At 41.1% G+C, this 13,730-nt stretch overlaps 1 protein-coding gene across 8 annotated transcripts in view; it reads left to right on the top strand.

The window, feature by feature from the left end:
• Nucleotides 1-940: 940 nt before the first annotated feature.
• TUT7 (terminal uridylyl transferase 7) overlaps nucleotides 941-13,730 on the top strand; it is a 33,421-nt gene continuing 20,631 nt past the window's right edge. For 7 of the 8 annotated variants that reach the window (XM_082337174.1, XM_082337172.1, XM_082337171.1 and 4 more), the window contains exons 1-9: nucleotides 941-1,041; nucleotides 2,573-2,653; nucleotides 3,111-3,636; nucleotides 7,935-8,110; nucleotides 8,680-8,796; nucleotides 9,818-9,995; nucleotides 10,444-10,532; nucleotides 11,562-11,613; nucleotides 13,397-13,466. In XM_082337174.1, the coding sequence (XP_082193300.1) occupies nucleotides 2,591-2,653; nucleotides 3,111-3,636; nucleotides 7,935-8,110; nucleotides 8,680-8,796; nucleotides 9,818-9,995; nucleotides 10,444-10,532; nucleotides 11,562-11,613; nucleotides 13,397-13,466 (1,271 nt within the window). In that variant the 5' untranslated portion in view covers nucleotides 941-1,041; nucleotides 2,573-2,590. The remainder of the gene's footprint in view (nucleotides 1,042-2,572; nucleotides 2,654-3,110; nucleotides 3,637-7,934; nucleotides 8,111-8,679; nucleotides 8,797-9,817; nucleotides 9,996-10,443; nucleotides 10,533-11,561; nucleotides 11,614-13,396; nucleotides 13,467-13,730) is intronic. The other variant, XM_082337176.1, reaches the window with a different exon arrangement.

The following is a 13,730-nucleotide window of genomic DNA, read 5'->3' as shown; positions in this document are numbered from 1 at the left end:
TCAAAACCTGCATACTTGTACACATTTTGCAAAGGAAGTCTGGATTGGAACGGGAAGGCGGATTCTCACGAGGACCATCTCATGAGGTGAGTTAAGAGCACCTCTTTTCCATACATATGGATGGAAAAGAGCAGTAGGAAAACACCCTCCTGAACTAGGCGGTAATTAGGTGTTGAAAAGAGGAAGAGACTGAGTGAGTGCAAGCAATATTCACAAAACACGCGGGTCGCTTCAGGCAGCGAGAAGGGTAATTCAGTGATACGGCGGGGTGTCTTCCGCGGGGAAACGCGGCACCTGCCCACTCCCGCACCTGCCCCGGGTTTTCCCACTCCCTGCGATTCGTGCTTCTCTTTCTCCTGAGCCGTCTGCCCTGGGCATTAGCTACTTGGCCGGGGTGGTTAGTTTGACGACACACGCATCATATATATACATATGTATTTATATATATGCGGTCGGGTTTGGTACCCAGCAGCACGACAGCGTCTTCCGTTCCCCAACGGCCGCGCAGACGACGCTACACCCAGGGACCACTCTGCAGTCGCTGCGCGCATTGCGCCGTTCTCGTCGTTGCCCACGCCCGTCCACTTATTTACCGTTGCGGTTGCAGGCAGACGGCCGCAGTGCACGCGGGACACCCCCCTCACTGGGCAGGGTCCCACAGAACGCGGGCTGCCGTCCTGCCCCAGCTGGGGGGGAAGGGCTTTCCACGCCCACGCGTGGGTCCTGCGTCGGCAGGGCCGGCCGTGACATAACGCCTTCGCCGCCGGGAGCCTGCCTGGCGACCCGCCTCGGACGCCGCGGGAGGAGGCAGGCCCGGGCAGGCTGCGCCTCCGGCCCCGGGCCGAAACCGGGCCTCCCGTCACTGCCGCCGGCCCCGCCCCGCCCGGCCCGGCCCGGCCTCGGCCACGCCCCGGCGGGCGGCGGGGGGGCGGGGCCGGGCTGCCGGAAGACCCGCGCGGATCGGCCGCGCGGAGGGACCGGTGCCGTTTCCGCCGCGCCACAATGGCGGGGCGGCGGTAGGAGTCGGGCTGTCGGCGGCCGGTGAGTCCCCTTCCCTCGGCGGGTGGCGGCCGGTTGCCGGGCAGGGCCTTCCCCGGCAGCGGGCGGTGTCCCCCCGGTGCCCTCTCGCCCGCCCCTGCGCCTCCCTCTCCGCTCCCCACCCCTCCCGTGCCTGGGCCGCGGCCCGCCCGCCCCTCTCGCCGGCCCCTCCGCCCGCGGGCTGCCCGGCTGAGGCGGCGGGGCACGGCCGGGCCGGGCCGAGCGGGGTGGGGGGCTGCTGCGCCACAGTCCGCGCCGCTGCCCTGCGCCGGCCGGCCTGGCTGTCCCGCCGCCTCCGCCAGGCCGTTCCCCGGGCCTTCGGCTGTGCGGGGGGTGGAGGGGGAGGCAGGAGGGGGCCGGGGCCTTCGTCGGCCGGCGGGAGGACGGGAAGGAGGGGGCCGGGGGCTGCCGCGTGGGAGCAGGGGAGCCCCGGCACACGTAGCCTGTTTCCTGCGTGGCGGTGACGGAGGCCAGTATCGTAACACCACCGTCTGGGTCCCGTTGGAACCTTGGCCGGCGCTGCCTGCTGCTTCTGGCCCCGCGGGGAGCCGTGCAGGCTGCGTCGCCGGTGACCCTCCGGGGCAGCCCGCCCCCCGCCAGGCCGGCACCTCGCGTCGTGGCCGGGAGCCAGGGGCGAGTGTAAACTTTGACTCCCTGCTCCCTTCCAGCACAGGGAGTGTGTCATCATCCAGCCTGGCGGCTGGGTGTGGGCGTTGCTTCTGGGGATGGCTCTAAAACAAGCTGTTTTTAGGCTACTCTGAAATTCAGATTTGATGGCAGTTTCTCCCTTAAAAGAGAAAGCAAGTTCACTGTCTGTGTTTGAAACTTTTCTTTCAACTCTTAGCTGGAGTAGCTGCATCTCCACAGTCGTATGTACCTGGCTATGACTTCAGGTCTTTAGGACAGGAATCCTACTTGTTTTGTCACTCATATAAGAGCAGAAAGTCTCTTCTACTTAAGAGGAGGACAAACACTAAAAGTCTCAAGCCTATGGAAAGCAGACACTGAGATGTCGAAGGGTGTCCTTGGGGCCTGCAGAACTTACAAAAAACATTTAAGAAAATGAGGTACCCGACTCCCATATTAAAGGCAACAGAAGGGCATTTCCCGCTGTTTAGGTGCTTCTTGTAAATGCCTTCTCTGCATCCTTAAGCACATATGTGTCTTTTGACAGAGAAAACTTTGGTTGTATGTGTCTATATTTAAGTAATACACTATTCAGTGTTGATGTGTCTGCTGCTGCTGCTTACATGTATTTAGCCAGTCTCTTCCAGGTAACTCCGCCTTTCACAGTCCACACGGGTTTGTGCTAACATTGGAGTTAACAGCTCCCTGGAAATGTTTTGCAGTAAGAACATTGATGCGAACAAGTGGCAAGGGGAAGAGCAAATCAGTAGCCCGGATGTGTTAGAGAATACTAAAATCATGTGAAATATGAGTGCTTAATACCCAGTACTGTGAGACCTCAGAATGGTGGTCTAGGTAAAATGTGCAGAGTGCACTGGGCAGTGCAGCATTGTTTCTTAATCACCAGATCAGATTTGCCTGACAGATGGACTGCTACTCAACCTCTACATTTCTGCCTCCTCTGATCACAATTTTCATTCTTAACAAGGTAAACAGTGTCTACTGTGGGGAAAGGGGACTATTCAGGTGATGTAGAATGGCTTTGCGGCCATCCTTGTTATTGCCTCCTATATATTCTACATGCTACAAAGTTTCTTCAGTCATTCTTTCAAAGCTTTCCTGTACTGAGCTGAGACCCTGATGTGGACTTTTAAAAGTAGTTATCTGTCCTAGAGGTGTCTAGACCTTAATGCCCAGAAGAGCCATAGGCTGTCTCTGCATTTTGTGAATCAACCATAGGTGTTAGACATTTTAAGAGGAGAACCCTAGCTGAGTTTTGAATGGCCTTTTGTTTGGTTGGAGGAAATTTTGCTTACCAAGACTTGCTTGCCCTTATGGTATTACAGAGCCAGAGTTTTGATTTTTGAGTTTTCCATAACAAATAATAACCAGTGTCTATTGCTTGATTAATTTTAAAATACGACTTCTAACTTTTTAATTTCTAGGGAGGAATCACTAAATCGAAAGCAATAACCATGGGAGATGCTGCAAAACCTTGCTTTGCCAAAGAAAGTAAGGAACAGGAAATTTTACACCAAGAAGAATTAAAAGGAAGTCCTGTACAGAAAGACTACCGAGTCATGGATGAATATGGAAATGGCCATAGCAATAAAATAGATACCAGCCTCCAAAAGAAAAAGGGAACACCAGGTCATTATGGAAGCAGTCCCAGGCGAGGGCCACGTAGTGCTTTGAGTAGCCCACATTCTCTTAGAAACACAACTTACAGTCAAGGATCAAAGTTAAATGATACCCAAAGAGACCAGATGAAGAAGTGGGTATCTGATGACCACCGTGGTACTTCTGACAGCTGGAGAGAGTACAGATCTGTTGCCTGGATTCCTGTGCATAGCAGGACAAGAAAGGACTCTTTTCATGAGGTTGAAGGTGCTGGAAACAGAAATGTAAGACGACAACTTCAGGAAGACTTCATTAATGAAGACGTGACAGACATGCAGAAAGGAAGCTCTGGTAATCAACATGTTTGGTTTTACATCGCTACCCAGTAAAGTAGCCTTCTGTGTGTGTTACTGAAAAGTAAAATTCCAAGATTCACTGTTAAAGCAAAAAATCATTCTTGTTCTGTCATATACTGCAAACCATTGACTCTACTATACTGCAGCACTTTAAACAAATTGTTACAGTGAATGATACAGAACTTGTTTTAAAAATTGTTTTGTCTTTGTAAGTTAGTTTATAAGTAGTAGGAGTAAGTAGATTGCAACATCTGTGTAGTGTCGCTGTTTGCAGTTTTCCAGGTACAATTTGATTGAATCTGTCAAGGCTGATAAGGGATGTTTCAGTTAAGTTGATACAGGGTAAGATTTTTGGAGCTACTAATGAGGTCTGTAACAACATATCTTAATGAAGGTTGAAAACAATGCCTCGTAGGTATTGTGAGAACTTAATACTAACAACAGTAATATAGCAATGACACAAAAATAATTCTCCATGCATATTGAACTTCTCTATGGGTGATTGGTACTAATAATGAGAGTACAAGCCCTAAGTATTGAAAGGCAGGAAAGAACAGGCCAAGGGAGGTTAAAGTGATCAATATCATAAGATCTTCATTGAATGTGAGTACCAGAAGGAAGTGTAAGTAGATGAAAGCAGAAAGAGGAAGCTTTGAAGAGAATGTAATTAGATAAAATAAGAAAGACTAAGGCACATATGAGGTGCTGCTAACACGGAACAACTGTCTGTTAGGAAGAGATATGTCTTGGTTTAGTTAAGACTGTGGGCCAAAGGCAGTATTCATCTGCTGAGAAGGAAAGCTATTGCTGGTTGATACCAGGAAGTCCAGGAATTAAGTGTCCTTTCCCTTGATGTCAGCTGTCACTAAAAAAATAAACTGTGAGCAGGTGCCCAGTGTCTCTCATTGTTAGAAGTAAGTTGCACACTTAAGCTCAACCTCAGGTGAGAAGAGAGCAGAGTAGAATGCTTTTGCAAGTTTGTTCTCAAATTTTCTGAGTCTAATGAACTGCGTTCTGTGAAACTTCAGGAACTCACTGAAGTAGATTTTTTGGAACCACTGGCAATCATACCTGGAAACTTATTCAGGAGAAGTGAGCTACTGGCATATAGGAAAGGGCAGGCGTCTCTTAAAAGTGGAATTAAAAAAAATGGTACGCAACTTTAATCTTGGGAATCCATTCTGGAACAAATATTGTAACCTACTATAAGTATTTGAAAGGTAATAAAGAGGTGAGTAGCAGTAAACGTCGATTTGTCAAGAAAAAAGTAGTCCTTCTAATTTATTTCATTAAAATAGTGATCAGTCCCCTCTGGACGTGGCAGAAGGTATTACTAGTACTGTAGTACTTTAGACACTCTTAACATGGCAGTTCTGTAAGTAAACTAGAGGAAAATTCTCTAGATGGAATTAATACAAGAGACTTGCAGAACTAATTAGATAACTAGACTTAGAAAATACTTCCCAACGATTTTGTCAAAATGACAGGAAGCATTGAGGAAGCATCCACAGGGATTCTATTCTGTTCAATATTTATTACACTAATCTGATGATGAATGAAGACAGCGTGCTTATTAATTGCGTGCTTTTAAATTTGATTATGCTGTGGAGCTGGTAGGAACTGAATGCGGAAAAGCAGGAAGGTCAATTAAAATAACTTTGCACAATTGGAAAAATGACCTACATATAGGGTGAAATACAAAAGAAATATGTGCAAATGCCATTGTTTAAGTAGGAATGTCAACTGTACAAATAAAGGGGGAAAAGTTATTACAAAGTAGTATTTTTTTCAGAGAAGAATCTGAAATCGTAGTGAACCAGAAGATGATAATGAGTAGTGAGTGTCATGGTGTTGCGAGGCATGAAAACAGACTTGCAGCCTGAAGTGCTCCTTTTTCTGTAAGTCTTTGGTAAACTCAGTTGCAGTACTCTGTCCAGATTTGGCACCCCACTTGAATGAATAAAATGGAAACAGTCCAAAGAAGAGCAAGAAGAATGCCAGGACACAGAAAACGGAAACTACACGAACTGTAAACAATCCCCGATCTTTCTGCAAAAGGAAAGGGTAGGGAGGCATGATAACAGTCTTCAGCTGTCTAGAAAGGTATTAAGAAGCTGATGTAGGAATCTGGTTTGCGTCTTTCCCATAGGTGGGACACAAAGCAATGGGCCTAAAATTGAGCAAGAAAGGTTCAAATGAGGCCTAAAGGGAAAGTTCCTAATGGTAAAGCTAGTGAAGTACTAGAGAGGTTGTCTGGGCAGCTCATGGAGTATGTACCTGAAGGCCTTTAAGAACAGGTTAGGTGAGCATTGCTCAGGATTGACAAAGTTCATTTCATCCTGCTGCGAAGCACAGGCATGGCATAGCTCACCTCTTGAGGTCCCTTCAAAAGCTCTAATGCTATGTCAAGTAGCAAGCAATTACTAAAAATGTTTCTTGTAGCATTTCCTTTTATTTGAAGTCTTCTGTGCAGTTGTCCCTTTCCTTTACCTTTATGCCTTTTTACTGTAGCTCCTAAGGAAGGAGTTTACCAAGTCTGAGGCACTGATTTTTCTGCAAGACCTTTAACTTTAACTTGCCTTTAGTACTTTATGTAGTCATTAACCTATAATTAGATTGTCACTACTGTAACTACAAAATATTAGAAGTATTTATTTACTTCATATTTTTTTTAAGTTACTTAGTGGTTGCAGAAATACGTGGTAAGTAGGTAGTTATCACATGCTTTCCTGCAAATATGTTCATTTAATACACATTTTTCTCCAAGTTCTGTCTACACTGATTAGTAGAAATGTAGTCAAACACTGTGTCGCGTCTTAGGAGTTTGAGCAGGAGAGTCAGCATGGAAAATTGAAGGGATGTGTAAAGTTCAGTGACTCAGACTTCTGTTTCTGCTCCTTGGAGCTTCCTTTGGAGTACTGTCCCTGCAACCGATTAAGCCTTAGTTCTGTTTATTCCAGCATAAACTTGTGCTGCTGCTGAAAAAAATTATATTTGAAAAATTATATTTGAAATTATTCTTGTCCTGTTCCTGTTTACAACACTAGCATGTGCATGCTGCTTAGTGAACTGAATCAAACAACTGGTTGAAAATACACAACCAGGTTGTTTCCCTTTTGCCAATTATTAGAGACAAAAATTTTGGTCACAGGAAAGAAGCTTTGTAAATGTATTTGGTAGAGCAGTTGTAGTTTTGTTTGTTTGTTTTTTAATTATTACAAATTAAAACCTCATGCTATGATAAGGGTTTTGGAGTCTGAGGAAGTTGCATAAGCTTTCTCAGAAGCAGGGAACTTTAGAAATTCCATGCATCTGGACATCCTGTATAGCTGTTCATGTGAAAGGTAAGATGTGATCTGAAGTCATGTGTGAAAATCTGGCCTGTGTTTATGCATTCCTGAGTTGATTTTAACAGGTATTCTTTGGACCAGTAGCAATTCCTGCTTCAAAATGGTAACAAAGTTTGCTTAAAAGGAGAAGTGGTATTTACATTAATTTGTTCCAGAACTTTTGCTGTAAACATAACAAGCTTTCTAAGCGTGTTTATTCTGCCAGTTGTGTAGCTTTGTTAAGCAATGTATGCAAATACTTAGCAAGTTCATTATTTATTGACTTATGTAGCCCATAGGGGTTGTTATTTTTTTTTTTTCACTTGTCTGTTTAATAATGTGAAGGCAATACTGATCCATATGCTGGTTTAATTGAAAGGCAAGTGACATTAACAGGCAATTATTACTGGTGATAATAAATTGCTGTATGTCAGCTAAGCCATGGTGGTGCTATATCATAGTGCTGTTAGCTCTTAGAAATCATTCAGATTGACCTACGCTCACTAATTCTGTGATATTCATAGTGGTCTATGGGTCAGTCCACTTTGTAGCTTGTTCATCTACCTCAGCCTGACCAGGCATCCTGAAATCTTTAGATATATTCTGCCTTTTCATTATAATGACACACAGGTATGTCTCAACGAGGCGGTGAAATCTGTTGCATTTAGGTTTGGGGTTTTTTGCCAGTTTTAACAAAGCTATCTAAATAAGGTTGATCACTTCAATGGGACAAATTAGTGGGTTTTAGTAGTTTGGAACAAAGGTACTATAGGTTATGACATAAATATATACTCTTGCTATTATCAGACTTGCATAGAACAGATTATGATACCATGCAGGGTAGATTATTTGTATCTTCTTTGACTTGCACATAAGTAGAATGGTAATTAAAGAAAAAATAAACAAAATGCTGTGTGGTACTCTGAAGTTATTTGACATATTTGCTTTCATAACTCTTTATAAGAAATGAAGAAGCTTAGGAAACCAAGGAGATCAAGAAGAACTAGAAAAGATGAGTATGATCAAGATGAAGTGGATGGTCCAGTCATAGATGAATCTGTGCTGTCGGCAAAAGAACTTCTAGGGTTGCAACAAGCTGAAGAACGATTGAAGCGAGACTGCATTTATAGACTGAAGAAGGTGCCACTATCTTTACTTGTATGGTCGTCTCCTGTTTTTTTGTCTGTAAATACAATATAGAGGGAACACTTTGAGCAATTTCTCTGACACTAGCTAGAAAGTCTAGTTATAGAATTGATGTAGCGTACAAAATGGGTTGCTGTTAATGAATTGTCAAGAGAAGGCAGGTTATCCTTTGTTTTTTTCTATAATAATCTTGGTTTGGCAGCAATTTAAGCACAAAAACTGGCTGTTGCTTTAATTCATGAATTAACACCAGATCTCTAGATGCTGGGGCAGTGGACCAGAAAGGTTTTATTGTATGTTTGTTCAGTTAATGTATTCTTCCATGGGTGCTGGGTGTTTTCCACTGTAAAAGACAAGCTGTTGGGCTTGATTGACCCAGTACCACCATTCTTCTGGTATTATATTTCATATGCAAACTTTTTGACTGTAAAGATGGAGTTAGGAAAGCTAAAGTGAGTATTTCTGGACTTCAGAGGTACAGTCATTCAACTTAGCAAGGGTATTGAATGAAATGAAGGTAATATCTTTCTATATTTTAGGGGTTTTTACTATCTTTATTTTAGCAACCTCGAAGCTACCCATCAGCAAAATACACCTGCAAATTGTGTGATGTTTTGATTGAGTCGGTGGCTTTTGCTCATAAGCATATTAAAGAGAAAAGACACAAGAAAAGCCTAAAGGTGAGTTAAGGACAAGAAAAAGTATAAAATGCGGATTTATGAAACTGTCCTCACCCTACTAATGACAATGAAACTGCACTGCTAAAATTTTTCCCCATTTATTTTTTACTGTGTTTGAATCTTCTTAAAAACTCTTAGTGATACTGGTAAAAAGAGTAAACTTGGGATCTGGACTTTGCTTCTGCCCTCAACTTTGGAATTTAATTTGTACTTTTTCATGCCTATTGTTAGTATTAAAAGAAGTCCTCATTTAAAGTATCACTCACTAATATTTTGTTACTAGTGATTGAAGTATGACAAAACATCTGTATCAACTGACTCTTCTGTTTTGCTGTTCTATAATTCTTGTAGACTAGTTATATTCATTCTTCTTAGTGTATATTTTGTTGGCGTATTTCAGCAATGAAGAGTTCTGATCAAGTCCAGAGCAATGACGAGTAGCAATAAGCAAATATAGTTGGTATGGCAGAATTAGAATTTATAACCTGTGTGTTAGAGTGAAGACTTCAATTCAGAAATACCATAAATGAAATTAAGAACTTGTGGAGTGTTACAGACTTGTTTATATATAAAGGAAATAGGTTTGTTTTGAATGTAAACGTCAAAGTAACTTCCAGCATAATGTCAATTTTACTTTCTATTTTTTTAATTAAATGTCTTCTGTTCCTTCTACTTTCTCAGCTTGAAGTGGACAAAAATATTTGTCTTCTGCAGGTTTTCTCTTTCTTCCTCTTTAACTCCTACCCTTTCCCACTTCATAGGTGATGAAAGAATTGGTGACTTTTTTTTTTAATGTTCCAAATACATGTGTATATATACCTCTGAACATTACTGAAGCCTCCTGAAATATCTAATTCTTTATACTTGTTGCAGTTTCTCTCTTGATGTTCTTGCTTCCAATTACCTCCATTATCTGGAAAACCCGTGGTGGTGTTACTTGGGATGAGTTGCAGGCATTCTTTCTAGCACATTAAAACAACGGAAGAAAGTCATTACAATGTCAGTCTTACTATCTTTAAAGGAAAAGCAAGAAGAACAGCTGCTGACTGCTCTGCCTCCTCCAACGCCTTCCCAGATACAAGCTATTGGTGTTGCTATTGAAAATGTAGTGCAGGAGTTTGGCTTAAATAATGAAGATCTAGAAGAAAGGCTCCACATTAAAACAGTGATGGAAGACTTACTGCGTCAAAAATTGCCAGGTATTATTTGCAATTTGTTTTAAATTCTAGAAATTCCAACTTCAAAAAAAAAAAAGAAAAAAAAAAAAGAGAGAACAGCTCATAAAGTGAAAGCTTAATTAAAAACCTTGGCTAGCTAAATTGTAAGGCAATATATTTAGTTACTAGTCTGTTGAACAACATGATGTGGCAATACAGTCCTGTAGCAGAATTAAATTACAATGGTGCTTATGAGCCAAACAGACCTGTAGTAAAAAGTGAAGATGAACAGGACGTGAGGGGCATTTGACCTTCATGATAAACCTTTACTAGCAACAGCATGGAAGGCAGGAGTTACTAGCACAGTCCTGTGCTGTTGGAAGACCTTTCTTCATTTCCTGTTGTTATCAAAACTAGATGTAGGTTTAAGATCTACTGACAATGCTGTAAAGTAGCTGCAAACTTAGAATTATAATTCTTTTTGTTGCAGGGTGCTCGTTAAGATTGTATGGCTCCTCCTATAGCAGATTTGGTTTCAAAACTTCAGACATAAACATAGATATCCAGTTTCCTGCCAATGTAAGTAAGACCCTTTTATTGAGTATGTCTAAGTGGTTTTGAATGTTTGCACCTTTATGTAGATTGTAATTTAAATATAACTCACAGTGTGGTAGTAGTACTTTTTTATGAAAATGCATTGGGTAAAACAGCTACCACATAAAAATGGTCTTAAAAAATGTTCCTTGCTTCATACACCAGTAGTGGTCAGGCAATATAATACAGGTTTGTGTTTTATCAAATCTTCCTTCTGAAAAACCGAGAACACTTTAAACATCTGTACTCCTAGCAGTCCTATGAGACAGATCATTTTTTATCTTCACTTACAGCTGTTTTAAATGGCACTTCCATGATCTTGTTTCTGTACTGATATATGCACATCAGAGTTTTTGATTGCTGAGTTATTTTTGAGCCCTGAAACCATCTTACATGATTTATATGTGAAATATAGTCTTGATTTGTCATGCTGTTGTTTCTGTACATCTCTGTGCTTGAACATTGAAAAGAAATTCGGGACTGCAAAAAGCTTTTGATTCTATACTTAAACTTATTCCTGGGGTAGTTGATTTGGCAGCCTCGTAGTTAAAACTTAGGATTTCCTCTAAGAAACAAAGATGGAAATGTTGTAGGGACAAAAATGATCCAAGTTCATAAAGTGTATATAATTTAAAAAAGCTATGATTCCAGTCTTTGATGTGAGGTGGATCCACTATGTCAGAAGGCAATCATATTTAAGCACACTGAAATAGTATTTCTGTTGGTGTTTTTTTCCCACAACTAAGTCTTTGATAGAGGTAAAAATAGCTTTACTTACAATTACTCCAGGATTTTTTTTTCTTCAAAATAAGCAGAGTTTGTGTTTCTTTTAATACAATTTAGTGATAACCAAGGACTAAGAGCATTTTTTTCTCAGTTGCTGTTATTTTGTTTCCTTCTTTCTGCACTCTCTAGAAGAGTAACAGAAGTGGCCTAGGGGCGTTTAGTGTTTTAAAATTTTCGAGTTGTGGGAAATCACCTTTTTGAAAACAGCTTTATTACTTTTATTGACAGATGACTCAACCAGATGTTCTCTTACTTGTGCAAGAAAGTCTTCAGAACAGTGGTAAGAAAAAATTGCTGCCTTCTTAATTCTGTTAAACTATTACTGCTTAGTATTGTTGAATTCCACCTCTGTTGAACAGGTAAACCACATGCTATTCTATTTTTAGAAAGATATGAGACTGAAAAATACTGCAGGAAATAATGCATTGGCAGAACTAACTTTGGTTTGGTATTCAGTTTTATGACTACTGAAGTCCCATTATTTGTGTTGATATGAGAAATTCCTAGTGGGAGGTTTTCTTCTACGTTGTAAGTGAAGATGTCATTAAACTTAAGGTAGACTGTGCTCCCTTTCTTTCCCCAGGCTGCTGTATTAGGTGTGTATAGTACAGAAAGCAGCCTAAGCTCTTCTAACATGTGATCAGAAACTTGGCAACATACTTTCAGATTGTGATATCTTCCTATAATTATGTGCACGTGCCTGTAAGTGCAGTGAGGCCATGTACAAATGACTGCATACAAAAACATGTTTTTTTTCAGGTCATGAATACAACTCTATGCACTAATACAGGCAGGTAAAGTTTAAGATCTTAAAATAACGCAGTTACTCAAACCAATTTGAGCAGGCAAAAAATGAATATATGGGAAAGAAACTCTGTCCTTTTAAATGCAGATTGCAAAAAGGTGCTTTACTACTTTCTTGCCTTGCTTTATGCCCACAGTTGGGAAATCAGACCGTATAGTTCCAAACATGCATATTAAACATGAATATATTTACTGATCTAGATTTTTCTCATTGCCACCACTGTCCCTCATTATAAGTGCCTCTTGTCAAATGACCATTACAGTCTTTGAGAATGGGTTTATTGTTCAACCACACCAGAGGAATGATGACACAGATCCCAGAAGAAGTTAGGATCTCTAATGTGTTTTTAAAGCAGGGAATATTTGCATTAACATCTTGTGCAAAGCATTTTTCTGTGAGTCAGAAGGTACAGGGACTGAGCACTAGGCGTTTGAGGTACTCCAGTGGCAAAAGCAAGATGTTTTTCAAAGAAGTCAGGTTTCCAAATGGCTAGGTAGTATCAAGAAAACCTTGTAATTTCAGAATTTTTGAGTTGGGTATCTAAAATTGTTTCATAGTTTACTCTCTATCTGGTCCAGAGAAACAGTGAGGCATCAAAAGTAAGCCCAGTTTGGATCAATAAACCCCACTTGGAGAAAGGACTGCAGTGGCATCTGTGATTTTTTAGTGTTAAGGTAAAACTGTAGCTGAATTGTATTTGGAAACCTATAAAAAGAATAATAATAAGAAAAAAAATTAATCATAGGAAGAAGACATTACATCATGTCAGTGAGCCTGTTCTATACTTACATAGAGCATTTCTACATTGCCAGGGAAAATAAACTTGTATATTTGCTTTCTCTTTAGTACTGAGATAGTGCTCTGTTTTTTTTCATCTTTCACACTAGCATTGTTCTACAGATGTCATTGGTCTGTCTGTGTGCCTGGATTACTGAAGTCGGTACTTGACCAAAATATACCTGCTTAATTATACCTACTGTGTATATGAATTTTGAAAAGTTCCTTTTTTCTCGAGTGTTTTCTTAACAGTGCTTATCATAGAGTATAGACCATACTCTTCCCATCATATATGAAAAACTTGCTTTAAGAGAGTGACAGAATTAATCTATAAGGTATACTGAGTTATTTGTCTCAAAACTAGTCATTTTATTAAGAAGTTGAAGTTCTAGCTGTACTCGTCTAGTTGCATCCAGTTCAACATATTTTTTGTCAACACCGTGCTTAACATGGCTTCTTCTTTTTCTTTCTCCCCCCCCAGAATCTTTTACGGAAGTTGATGCAGATTTCCATGCTAGAATACCAGTGGTGGTGTGCAGAGAAAAGCAAAGGTCTCGGTTGTCACTTTGTGTGTTCTAATAGTATATAGCAATGTAAATTACATGTACCAACATCTGAAAAATGACGTTTCTGTACTAAATTATTACAGTTCCATGGATCTTGAAACACAAACTAACACTCATGGGCAAGTCATTCCTAGCCTAGAATAAGAGGGTAAGGGTTGTTCTGTCCTCAGCTGTGTATTTCCCAATCCCTTCAACCATTATGGCTTCCAGCATGTACCCTTACCCTTCCATTTGGGATAACTACTTAAG

Source organism: Platalea leucorodia (genome assembly GCF_965183815.1).
Source record: "Platalea leucorodia genome assembly, chromosome: Z".
In the NCBI taxonomy this organism is placed as follows: Eukaryota; Metazoa; Chordata; class Aves; order Pelecaniformes; family Threskiornithidae; genus Platalea; species Platalea leucorodia.
The sequence above is the reverse complement of the archived record's forward strand: the minus strand, read 5'-3'. Positions and strand labels throughout refer to the sequence as shown.